The sequence below is a fragment of the Argopecten irradians genome, chromosome 3 (assembly GCF_041381155.1).
Source record: "Argopecten irradians isolate NY chromosome 3, Ai_NY, whole genome shotgun sequence".
NCBI lineage: Eukaryota > Metazoa > Mollusca > Bivalvia > Pectinida > Pectinidae > Argopecten > Argopecten irradians.
The window spans coordinates 56,557,704-56,571,291 of NC_091136.1; the positions used below are offsets into that span (position 1 = coordinate 56,557,704).

General features: G+C 37.6%; 1 protein-coding gene across 1 annotated transcript in view; it reads right to left on the minus strand.

Annotated features, from left to right (window-relative positions):
• The window catches only part of LOC138319171 (uncharacterized), a 110,225-nt gene that overhangs the window by 63,471 nt on the left and 33,166 nt on the right, over positions 1 to 13,588 (minus strand). The window contains exons 2-4 of the mRNA XM_069262116.1: positions 7,221 to 7,309; positions 3,146 to 3,197; positions 2,733 to 2,852 (exon numbers count right to left, since the gene is read on the minus strand). Of these exons, the coding sequence (XP_069118217.1) occupies positions 2,733 to 2,852; positions 3,146 to 3,197; positions 7,221 to 7,309 (261 nt within the window). The remainder of the gene's footprint in view (positions 1 to 2,732; positions 2,853 to 3,145; positions 3,198 to 7,220; positions 7,310 to 13,588) is intronic.

Here is a 13,588-nt window from a genome sequence, read left to right on the forward strand (position 1 = left end):
TCTTACCACAATAGCTACAATGCCCTGTTTCTGATAGTCTACTAAACTCCTGAGCTGTGAGTGAGAGGGGGATAGAAATCTTACCACAATAGCTACAATGCCCTGTTTCTGCTAGTCTACTAAACTCCTGAGCTGTGAGTAAGAGGGGATAGAAATCTTACCACAATAGCTACAATGCCCTGTTTCTGCTAGTCTACTAAACTCCTGAGCTGTGAGTGAGAGGGGGATAGAAATCTTACCACAATAGCTACAATGCCCTGTTTCTGATAGTCTACTAAACTCCTGAGCTGTGAGTAAGAGAGGGGATAGAAATCTTACCACAATAGCTACAATGCCCTGTTTCTAATAGTCTTCTAAACTCCTGAGCTGTGAGTGAGAGGGGGATAGAAATCTTACCACAATAGCTACAATGCCCTGTTTCTGCTAGTCTTCTAAACTCCTGAGCTGTGAGTGAGAGGGGGATAGAAATCTTACCACAATAGCTACAATGCCCTGTTTCTGATAGTCTACTAAACTCCTGAGCTGTGAGTAAGAGGGGGTAGAAATCTTACCACAATAGCTACAATGCCCTGTTTCTGATAGTCTACTAAACTCCTGAGCTGTGAGTAAGAGGGGGTAGAAATCTTACCACAATAGCTACAATGCCCTGTTTCTGATAGTCTACTAAACTCCTGCGCTGTGAGTGAGAGGGGGATAGAAATCTTACCACAATAGCTACAATGCCCTGTTTCTGATAGTCTACTAAACTCCTGAGCTGTGAGTAAGAGGGGGTAGAAATCTTACCACAATAGCTACAATGCCCTGTTTCTGATAGTCTACTAAACTCCTGAGCTGTGAGTAAGAGGGGGATAGAAATCTTACCACAATAGCTACAATGCCCTGTTTCTGATAGTCTACTAAACTCCTGAGCTGTGAGTAAGAGGGGATAGAAATCTTACCACAATAGCTACAATGCCCTGTTTCTGATAGTCTACTAAACTCCTGAGCTGTGAGTAAGAGGGGGATAGAAATCTTACCACAATAGCTACAATGCCCTGTTAATGCCCTGTTTCTGATAGTCTACTAAACTCCTGAGCTGTGAGTAAGAGGGGATAGAAATCTTACCACAATAGCTACAATGCCCTGTTTCTAATAGTCTTCTAAAACTCCTGAGCTGTGAGTGAGAGGGGGATAGAAATCTTACCACAATAGCTACAATGCCCTGTTTCTGCTAGTCTTACTAAACTCCTGAGCTGTGAGTAAGAGGGGGTAGAAATCTTACCACAATAGCTACAATGCCCTGTTTCTGCTAGTCTACTAAACTCCTGAGCTGTGAGTAAGAGGGGGTAGAAATCTTACCACAATAGCTACAATGCCCTGTTTCTGATAGTCTACTAAACTCCTGCGCTGTGAGTGAGAGGGGGATAGAAATCTTACCACAATAGCTACAATGCCCTGTTTCTAATAGTCTACTAAACTCCTGCGCTGTGAGTGAGAGGGGGATAGAAATCTTACCACAATAGCTACAATGCCCTGTTTCTAATAGTCTACTAAACTCCTGCGCTGTGAGTGAGAGGGGGATAGAAATCTTACCACAATAGCTACAATGCCCTGTTTTCTATAGTCTTCTAAACTCCTGAGCTGTGAGTGAGAGGGGATAGAAATCTTACCACAATAGCTACAATGCCCTGTTTCTAATAGTCTACTAAACTCCTGCGCTGTGAGTGAGAGGGGGATAGAAATCTTACCACAATAGCTACAATGCCCTGTTTCTAATAGTCTACTAAACTCCTGAGCTGTGAGTGAGAGGGGATAGAAATCTTACCACAATAGCTACAATGCCCTGTTTCTAATAGTCTACTAAACTCCTGAGCTGTGAGTGAGAGGGGGGTAGAAATCTTACCACAATAGCTACAATGCCCTGTTTCTAATAGTCTGGTAAGGATATCTAAACTCCCTGTTTCTAGCTGTGAGTGAGAGGGGTAGAAATCTTACCACAATAGCTACACAATAGTCTACTAAACTCCTGTGTTAAGAGGGGATAGAAATCTTACCACAATAGCTACAATCCCTGTTTCTAATATCTACTAAACTCCTGAGCTGTGAGTGAGAGGGGGATAGAAATCTTACCACAATAGCTACAATGCCCTGTTTCTGCTAGTCTTCTAAACTCCTGCGCTGTGAGTGAGAGGGGGATAGAAATCTTACCACAATAGCTACAATGCCCTGTTTTATGCTAGTCTTCTAAACTCCTGCGCTGTGAGTGAGAGGGGGGTAGAAATCTTACCACAATAGCTACAATATCCTGTTTCTGCTAGTCTACTAAACTCCTGAGCTGTGAGTAAGAGGGGGTAGAAATCTTACCACAATAGCTACAATGCCCTGTTTCTGATAGTCTACTAAACTCCTGAGCTGTGAGTAAGAGGGGATAGAAATCTTACCACAATAGCTACAATGCCCTGTTTCTGCTAGTCTTCTAAACTCCTGCGCTGTGAGTGAGAGGGGGATAGAAATCTTACCACAATAGCTACAATGCCCTGTTTCTAATAGTCTTCTAAACTCCTGCGCTGTGAGTGAGAGGGGGATAGAAATCTTACCACAATAGCTACAATGCCCTGTTTCTGCTAGTCTTCTAAACTCCTGCGCTGTGAGTGAGAGGGGGATAGAAATCTTACCACAATAGCTACAATGCCCTGTTTCTGCTAGTCTTCTAAACTCCTGCGCTGTGAGTGAGAGGGGGATAGAAATCTTACCACAATAGCTACAATGCCCTGTTTCTGATAGTCTGCTGCTCCATGTTTCCCCAGGAACCTCTCCAATTCATCCATGTCAATATGTTTGGGCATGTTCTCAAGTCGAAGTACTGAATATACCTAGAAATAATATACGTTATGATATCGGTCAAACAGGTCAAAATTTTGTATGTTGTCTATAATTCATTGCCTTGTTCAGAAAAAAACCCAGACAACAGTATGTTTACAGAAACCTGTAGCTAAGAGATCAAAGTTGATTGATAAATTCTATTATAGTATAACGGTCTATTTGCTGTCATAACATTAGTAGACAACAATATAAATCATATTTGATTTATATTATGTAAATTGTAATTACAGAAGGAAGTTTTGTCAAACTTTATTGATGTTGTTCAGACACAGTAAGAACTTACTTTCTCAGCAGATGATACAGAGTTACTACAGGTTCGACAAAAGTTGGTAACACTGAAAAATGAATACATGAAAAAAATATAGTACCCTATAGAAAGAGGCTTTAAACCAGACATTGATAGAAAACCGATTCCCATTCATGAAATGCAAGGATGCTTGCATTGAGTGAAACCAAAGATGGTCCAAATCCAAATTCATCAGAACAAGTAGGTCTTTACTCTTATAATAAGAGCCCAGTAGGTCTGTATCACTCAACTGGTTAGTTAAGAAAATATCACAACAAGAGGCCCATGGGCCTTAACGGTCATCTGCCCAAACAATTTAAGGCCCGGTCCCACTGAAGAGCAGATTAATTACGGATGAATTTAGTTTATAAATTTTGGCCGTTCGTTGTCATCCGCAACAAAATTGGCTTAAAATAACAAATTTTCAAGTATAAATTACAGATATATTAATAATGATCTGCGAATTTATTATGAACAAATGCGGATATTTCACGAATACAAGCAAATACGATAACGGATGCTCTCCCGTGAGGTGTACAATCGGTAAGATTATCCAACAATGCGGATACGTAACAAACAATTACAAATATATAACGCATATATTGAGGAAACAGATTGGAATTATTGCGATTGTTACAAAAATATTACGAATCCATTAATAATGCATTGCGCAGATGTAGCGGAAAGAACGGTTGTATTGCGCATGTAAGGCATCTGAATTACGGAGATAAAAGAAGCCCGCTCGAGCCTTTCAGTATCGCTTTTCACAACAACACGACTGCAACAAAGATAAGCAAGCTGCAACTTTCATCCTACCTCCTCCAGATACAAAACTGGTCCAGTGTGTTTCAAATTCAAATCAAAGCAGACAACTTTTTCTTTTTTGTCTTTGAAACAATTTCATGACTTGAACAAGTAGATTAATATGTTGTTGGATACCATTGTTACGCTGCATTGGTATTATTACCGATGATGCATTATTACACCTGTACTTCTCAACTGACAGAAAATAATAGACAAATATGTCGATTTTTGCCATATTTATACAGTAGTTTTGGTTTATGCAACATGTTTGTTATACATTAGCAAATTATTCTCAAATCAAATGTAAAACAGACGCAATACAAACGCTGAACTCAATATGCATTAGCTACAACTTATTTTAATTTGTGATGTCAACGTGATAGGTACGCTATACATTCGTTTTACACACTTATAAAGGCGCAAAACCCAGTCAGTTGTGGATATCAACGAATAACAGCGGATATACAGCGCATATAGTTAGCATGCATTCAGTATGTATTGCGTATGAATAGCGTATCTAACGCGAATGATTTCCGCAATCAAAATTTTGTGCAGTTCAAAGATCCTGGGAACGGAAAAACATGCCATTGCGGATAATTGCGGTCGTGTGCGGATGTTGGGCGACAGATACAAGTACGATTAACGAATATTGCGTATGTTCAGGGAATATCAGCCAATTTTGTGCGCAATACATTCGCAAATCTCTTCCTTAACGCCAGTGGGACTGGCCTTAAGGCAATACAAAAGAACTGTTTTATCAGAAGAAGTCCAGGATCTGATATAATAGACCATGAATGAAGGTCCCTTGATCCCCACCATGCTACAAATCCAATATCCAGTCTCAAGGCCTCTTAGTTATTTCCAAGATGTCATTTAAAGCCACACTATACGTAACTATCAAGAAAAATTCAAGTTAAATTTGACTCCGATGTTGTTAGTATTTGTAGATGTAGTTGAAACTAAGATAAATTAAAGAATATTTATAATGTTTTTTAATAACTTTGGTACAGCAGTTGTTGAAAGACGATACATGTAAACATGCCTTCATTTTAAACTGGTCGCCATAGAAGTTACGATTATTGCCGAACGGAAGTCGGAAAGTTCATGACCCGTTTTCGGACAGACGTTACGTAGTTATGGTAGTCACATGACGTTCTCGGCAACGACGCTACAATGTCGGCTAACTTCGGCTTGTTTGACTAAGTGGGACCCACCTAGCAACGTTTAATATTTATTTTATTTCTATCAAAATATTCCGAATCATAATCGCTCATCTTGACTTAGTCCTATCTCTGCATGACTTACAACAGGATTTTTTTTCAACATTCTTCTAAATCATGAAAAAAATAAGAAAGATACGGATATTGGGCCTTTAAAGATTTTAGCCTATTTGACCCCTCTGACCTTGAAATAAGGTCAAGGTCATTTATGAGCAAACTTGGTAGCCATTAGTCAAAGCATGTCACAGGCTCAATATCAGGTCTCTAGGCCTTTTAGTTCATTTAAAGGTTTTAGCCTATTTGACCCCTGTGGGCATACCACAGGTCCGATATGAGTACCCTGGGCCTTTTTGTTGGCCAGCTTAACAAGCTGTTTACAATCTTTAGCCTATTTGATCCTTGTAACTTTCAATGAATGCCAAGGTCATTAATTTGAACAAACTTGGTAGTATTTAATCCCAGTATGTCACAGGCCAAATACCAGGTCTCTAGGCCTCTTAATTATTCACAAGAAGTCGTTTAAAGATTTAAGACTTTTTGACCCCTGTGACCTTGAATGAATGTCAAGATCATTCACTTGAAAAACTTGGTAGTATTTAATCCCAGTATGTCACAAGCGCAATATCTGGTCTCTAGGCATGTTAGTTATTCATAAGAAGCTATTTAAAGATCTTAGCCTGTTTGACCCATGCGACTTGAATGAAGATCAGGGTCATTCATTTAAACAAACTTGGTAGCCCTTAATCCCAGCATGCCACAGGCTCAATATCAGGTCTCTAGGCCTCTTAGTTATTCACAAGAAGCTGTTTAAAGATTTTAGCCTATTTGATCCCAGTGTGACCTTGAATGAAGATCAAGGTCATTCATTTGAACAAACTTCATAGCCCTTCATCCCAGCATGCATCCTCGATATTCCAGGGGTTCCAATCACATACGATCTCTACACCCCTGGACTATATCATAGTAAAACTGGTGGCAACAGAATAGAACAAGTAATTTAGTCATTTGATGTACATCAAAAGAGCTGTATAACGGTACACTTTGGTTGACTGTGTGGCTTTGATGTTAGGCGTCGCTCTCACTGTCGTCTTCAAAAAAATCTTTGCTAGTCTGTGATTGGTCAAATGTTTTCCGCTGAGCTGCATTCAATTTCACTATGAAATAGTCAAGGGGTGTAGAGATTGTATGTGATCGGAACCCCTGGAATATCGAGGATGCCCAGCATGCCACAGGCCCAATACCGTACCCTGGGCTTCTGGTTCTTGAGAAGAAGTCGTTTAAAGATTTTAGCCTTTTTGACCCCTCTGATCTTAAATGAAGGTCAATGTCAACCTCATTCATTTGAACAAACTTGGTAGCCCTTTATCCCAGCATGCTACAGGCCAAATATCAGTACTCTGGGCCTTTCTGTTATTGAGAAGAAGTCATTTGAATGAAAAGTTTACGGACGGGGCACAGCGTCAGATGCCCTAAATTGGTGTAAATGAAAATGTACCGGTTTGTATGTATCTATGTTGTCTTGTCATGGAATGAGATGTGTGTGTAATTCTTTTTTTTATTTTCACTATAGTATAGTTAACTTACAATTGACACTTTTCCAAATAAAACAAAATATATTAGGTGTTTAAAATGAAAGTCTTGTGTACTTGAAAGTTCTTCATGTTGAATTTGCCATTGCCCAGTTAGCATTCATACTCCAATAATTGAAAACTGAAAGCAATGCAATGCTTATATCTACATTTGATAACAATTTTATTATGAAATTTTAAGATATTTTCCATCCATAATGAATAAAAATTTCATTATCATCAAATTTGAACAGCCATCTTTTGTAAACGCTCTCACAACAATTGTGACGTAACAATGATAAAGACGTCATAATAAGTGAATCACAGTTGCTGTGAAAATGTACTGGTAAATATAATATGTTGTTCCATACTGGTTTTGTTTGGATATGACTTATATAGATTTGGCCTGTTGCCTTGTATAAAATGCACTAATATTTGTTGAAATAAAAATTCATTATCATTGACTACTAACATGCTTACCTTAGGGAAGCAGGATGTATGTTGTTAAAAGAACAGCCAGAGTTGATCACAGGTCGTGGTGGTTGTGCATGATTGCTCTGTATCAAACCCTGTAAACATGATCACAAAATAGCATGTTAGGATTTACTTAAAGGGACAATATGCACTCTAAGAGTACATTACAAGAGGCCCAGAGGGCCTGTATCGCTCGTCTGGTTTGTAAGGCCAAGTAATGTTCTGAATGAATACAGGATCATTGTTCCTTTTCTGAAGGAATTAGAATATTTACCTCTAATTCCCCTATTGGGTCCCACTCTTTCCAGGGGGTCAAAGCCAAAATTTATACAAACTCTGTTCCCCTAGCTTCTCCCAAGAATGTTTCTGGCCCAAATTTGGTTACAATCCAAGCAGAACTATATGACTAGGAGCAATTCAAAGGATTTACCTCAATTTCACCTATTGGGTCCTATTGCTCCTGTCCCCATGTGGAGACAGAGCCAAAATTAAGAAAAAAAAATACTCCCCTTTCCCAAAATGTTCCTGACTAAATTTGGTTACAATCCATGCAGAACTCCATGACTATAAACGATTTAAATGATTCATCTCCATTTCCCCTATTGGGCCCCACCCCTCCTGCCCCCAGGGGTTAAAGCCAAAATTTGTGCAAACTCTATTCCCCTTCCCCAAAGGATATTTCTGGCCAAATTTGGTTTCAATCAATGCAGACCTCTAGGACTAGTAGCAATTTATATGATTTCCCTCTATTTCCCCTATTGAGCCCCACCCTTCCTGCCCCCTGGGGGGCAGAGCCAAAATTTATACAAAGTCTATTCCCCTTCCTCAAATGAGCCAAATTCATAAAAGCTCCTTTCCCCTTCCCCAAGGATGTTTTTCTCCAAATTTGCTTTCAATCCATGCAGAACTATAGGACTATTCGAGATTTATAGGATTTACCTCTATTTCCCCTATTGGGCCCCACCCCTACTGCACCCGGGGTTCAGAGCAAAAATTTATACAAACTCTGTTCCCTTCTTCCCCCAAGGATATTTTTCACCAAATTTGGTTTCAAACCATGCAGAACTCCAGAACTTACTTTAAAGGATTTACCTCTATTTCCCCTTATCGAGCCCCACCCCTATTGCTCCCAGGAGGCTCAGAGCCAAAATTTATACAAACTCTATTCCTCTTCTCCCAAAAATGTTTCTGGCCAAATTTAGTAACATTCTATGCAGAACTCTAGGACTAGTTTAAGTAATTTAAAGGATTAATCTCTATTTCCCCTGTTGGATCCTACCCTCCTGCCCCAGGGGGTCAGAGCCAAAATTTATACAAACTCTATTCCTTTTTCCTCAAGGATGTTTCTGGCCAAATTTAGTTATAATCCATTCAGAACTCTAGGACAAATAGCGCTTTATAGGATTTGCCTCTATTTCCCCTATTGGGCCCCGCCCTTCCTGCCCCCTGGGGGTCAGAGCCAAAATGTATACCAAGTCTATTCCCCTTCCCAAAATGATGTTTCTGGCCAAATTTGGTTACAATCCATGCAGAAATCTAGGATAAGTAGCGATTTACACGATTTGCCTCAATTTCCCCTGTTGGGCCCCGCCCCTCCTGCCCCTGAGGGTCAGAACCAAAATTTATAAAACCTCTGTTCCCCTTCCCACAAGGATCTTACTGGCCAAATTTGGTTATAATGCATGCAGAACTCTAGGACTAGTAGCGATTTAAAGGAAATGTTGATGGACGGACAACAGAATCAATACGAAAAAAACCCACAGATGTTGGAGTAGGTTCATGGAGACATTAGGATCACAAGTGTGCAGATTATGTTAGGGTAAGAAGCTAAGTAAAGAATTTAGTAAGTAAATCTAATCAAAGTACTGAAAGTACTAAATGGCTCGGTCTTGATGATAGGAGGAATATATTTCTAAGGTCAATACTACTGTAGTTTTGTACAATAAGAAATAAATTTGGCTGGTGTTCCTTCCAGTTTGGACTTTTGAGGATTCCTTGGACACCAAGGTGTAAAATAAGAGACACATACTAAAATCTTTGAAGCCCATTCTAATATTTCCTATGATGTTATATGTCAAATGATTTTATAACACCTTTAGCATTTTCCTTGTTAATTTGATGTTAATGAAAATATCCATTCTTAATGACTATATATGGTTATTGCCATCAAGTTCCTGGGACCACAGTATCAGTTAACAAGTATTGTTTTGCAGCAGAGAAAGACAAGAGGCATACTTTTCTATGCCAAAATGTCTTAAATATAGAATATGTCTGTCCTCTAGAAGACTTATCAATATCATCATGTGATTTTTGAATAAATTGGTCAATTGGTCTACTTTTAACAAGTTTTGTAATTATTCTTTTGTAAAACAGCAAGTTGATTGATATACATTGTATCGGAACTTCAATTCAAACCGGATAACTTGTTAGTTCACCATAGACCATGAAATTGTTTGTACTCTTTCTTAACTTCAGGATTGTTTTACAAAATTACAAATGAATTTTTCTACATTTTTTATTTTCAAATCCCCATACCTCTGATGTGTATAATAAAACTGTCATTACAAGTGAATCAAATATTTTCAGTTTAAGATGAACAGGAAGAGATACAATCCTTTATTTCTTATAAATAGCAAACACCGATTTAATTGTTTGTTCAGCAGGTTTTTTTCCATTTCTTTAAAAATGCTACCATTAACATTATTTTCTGTACCTAGATATGTAAACAATTTTTATAAATCTAATTCTGTATTCCATAACATCAACTGGTGTTGTTGTACCGATTTACGTCTTGAGAATATCACAATTTTTATCTTTCTGATATTAAGTTCTAATTTCCATGTTATGCAATATTGTTAAAATTCATGTAACATTTGTTGTAGACCATCAGATATTTCTGATATCATAACAGTGTTTTTGGCAAATAATATGATAAAAAGTTTGTGATACATTCCAATATCATATACCGTAAAAACTGGTATAATTTGCGCAGGTACTTTTTAGGGCTGAAAATGCTTAAAAAATCTACTATCAATATATTTTGTGCATCAAAAAAATGGGGAAAAACAATGTCCAGAGAGTCCCAAAAACCGATGTATGAAGGCGACAATTTCAATGCAAAATATTCCCCATAAATGCTTGACAACTTGCACAAAAAGTGTTGTATCTAGAAGAAATAACATATGAAAACCGCATTGTGTTTGTTTTCTTTTATTGGCAACCGTAACCTGAAACTGACATATCTAGCAGATGTCCAAAACATGGGCGGTCAGGTTCACCGTACTCCGTGCACATGTCAATGTTTTGAGATATTACACATGAATAGTAATCAAGAATATTTGAAAAGAGTAGAATATATTTACTTAAATTGGCACAATAAGTAATTAGTGTGTTTGAGATCATTAACAATCAACAGCAATCAGCTAGCGGATACGTAGTTTAGCTTGCAACAATCATAGTGTGCATAATTTGTCAAGATTTGTAAGACAAAATATTCTTTTCCATCAGGTAAGATTCTAATTAAGTCATAAAGGTAGATTGAAAATAGGATTGTTTGTTTGATTAATTAATGTCCTATTAACAGCTATGGTCATGTAAGGACGGCCTCCCATGTATGCGGTGTGTTGCGTGTATGTCGTGCGAGGTGCATGTTTTGGAAGACTGCGGTATATTCGTGTTGTGTCTTCTTGTATAGTGGAACTGTTGCCCCTTTTATAGTGCTATATCACTGAAGCATGCTGCCGAAGGCACCAGGCAACACATCCCACCCGGTCACATTATACTGACAACGAGCAAACCAGTCGTCCCACTCCCGTTATGCTGAGCGCTAAGCAGGAGCAGAAACTACCACTTTTATAGAAAATAGGAAGGGAGATAAAATAACCAGATAAATATTTGTAGCGGGATCAGACTGGGTTGATTATCGGTGATTAGGTAGCTCAGTCGGAAGAACTACATTTTCTTCTCTCCTGTTACAGAATTGGCACCCAACTAAATAACCAACGGTTGTGGTGTTTGAAAGGGTCTTGTATGTCTTCAAAAAAGGAGGGAGGAGTGTAGCGGGACTGGACTGGGTCGATTATCGATGACCAGGTAGTTCAGTCGGTAGAGCACTCGGCTAGTGTTCGGAGAGTCCCGGGATCGAATCCCGGTCTGGCCGCTACATTTTTCTCCTCTCCTGTTATGGTACCATACTGTGCATGTAGATATTCAAGGTAAATCAACAATGTTCGCTGATCTTGCCTAATTGCCTTGCAGTGTTATAATGAATGCAGTAAATGTATGTCTCATTGGTGTGATTGATTTAAAGGCAGTTCATGTGGTGACCGAAAAAAAGGTAAAATCATTACTTTCAGAGTGATCAGGGAACATTGATAGTCAAGGCAGGGAAAACATAAGAGGACCTGTGAGATACAAATTAATGTTTAATTGATTTTCATTAAATTGTCTCGAAGGTGATGATTAGTGTGTTATTAACGATAAGCTTAATATGTTTTTGACAAAAAATATAAACAGCTAAAGTCATATTGTGTTTTAAATTAAAATAATCTTTTATTTATTTATTCATTTCATTTCAAGCATGTACATGTCATAGAATATAAACAAATATCAGGTATATGCTTAAATCATATTACAGTTTAATTCACAATAAGGAATTTGAAGATGATTATAGTTATTATTTTCAGATTGAAAATGATTACAATATTAAGCTTCCACATTTGAAAATTATTTCTTTTTGTTCACACAATTCTTCTCCTAGACTGTTTCCAGTTGAAATGATACATGCATGCTTACATTCTGTAAAACATAAGGAAACAATAAATGTATTAACAGAGTAATTACTGAAAAGGCTAATATCATATAATTAAACATTTTAATCATAAATAGCAATACCAGCATAGAGGAAATATTATTGAAGTTTAATTCCCGCTGTTCTTCAGTCCTCCTGTTCTTACATGTAAGAGTTTTCTCCTTCATAAATTGATTGTAATATAGCATTTGTTATATAATGTGCACAAAGAAGTATAAATTTACACACATATGCATGGGTACAGCGGTAAATTAGTAAGTTATACAGAAAATGATGGTGCTGATCATGAAAAGCGTAAAGTCTATTTTGTTGAGTAAAAAGTTAAAAAAAACTTACATAAGATGTAATCGCAGTAAAACCAGTGATCATGTGGGCTTTTGTGCGATTGCATTTGTAAGACTGTGCCAGGTGGTAGAGATTAGTTCCGCTCGAGTGATCACACAATGCAAGTGAGAGTCGGGAATATGTTTATGTAAGTTTTAATTGCTAATCTCTGATGCTTTTTGGTAAAATATAACTCAGGATAATTGCTAAACAATTAACAGTTTTCTCTACATTTGTTACAGATTGAAACAGCTTTTTAAGTGCCGTTTTACGGAAGAATTATGAAAAAGGAATCAGCATTTTCGTCGATCTAGTAGTCCAAAAATATCACTTCGAGTTATATGAACATTCCATATATGATTTATGTCATTCGGCCAAAAATTTACTTCGTATTACCTAGTTTAATGAATAAGCTGTATGTATATGATCAGAACGGCAAGCTCCTGTGGTGAAAATAACTAAAATGTTTTAAAAGTATGGTTTAGTGGTAATCTCTGAACGTGCTTTAGTATTTTTTATACATGTGCTTATGAAATTATCGATAATTATGGATGTGATAAATATTCATACCTTATTAACTGCTGTTAGTTTTAAGATAACGGCACCTTGGATATTTACAAAATGTTCACCGTCTGTCACGTGCTATTTTATCAGTAGACCAAGATTGTCCAAAATTTTGTTAGAGTTGTCTTTCTTCAATTGTAGTTTTACGTCCATGTCATCCTGAACACAGCCGTGATAAATGCATCTCCATTTCGCCATGAAATGTATTTGCTCCGAGACAAATTTGATTCAAATTACAAAATTCGTTATGGTATCAATTTTGATGTTCGAGGTGAAGTATCGATATCATTTGTTTCCGTTGCGGGATAACTGTCACTAATAGGGAGTAAACGTCTGGGGGGAACCAGCTTCGGAGCGAAGCATTTTTGGGATGAAACGTCGTCATTCATTGTAAACACCATTTTGGGGACGAAAAGTCTAGATACTTTGTAAACAATTCATGTGAACATTTTCGAACAGAAGATCTTTTGGATAGTGTATATACGTATATATGTAGTAAGGATATGAAAGCCATGATATACTATTCCTATTTCAACGTTACAGATACGCTTATTTCAGTAACTTTCATATTCAAAATTTGCTATTTAAAATTCCCGGTAAAATCAAAGTTGTTGAATACACTGCCGCTAGGAGCGCTAGTATCTGCGAGCAATTTCTAAGCCAATCATATTGAGGA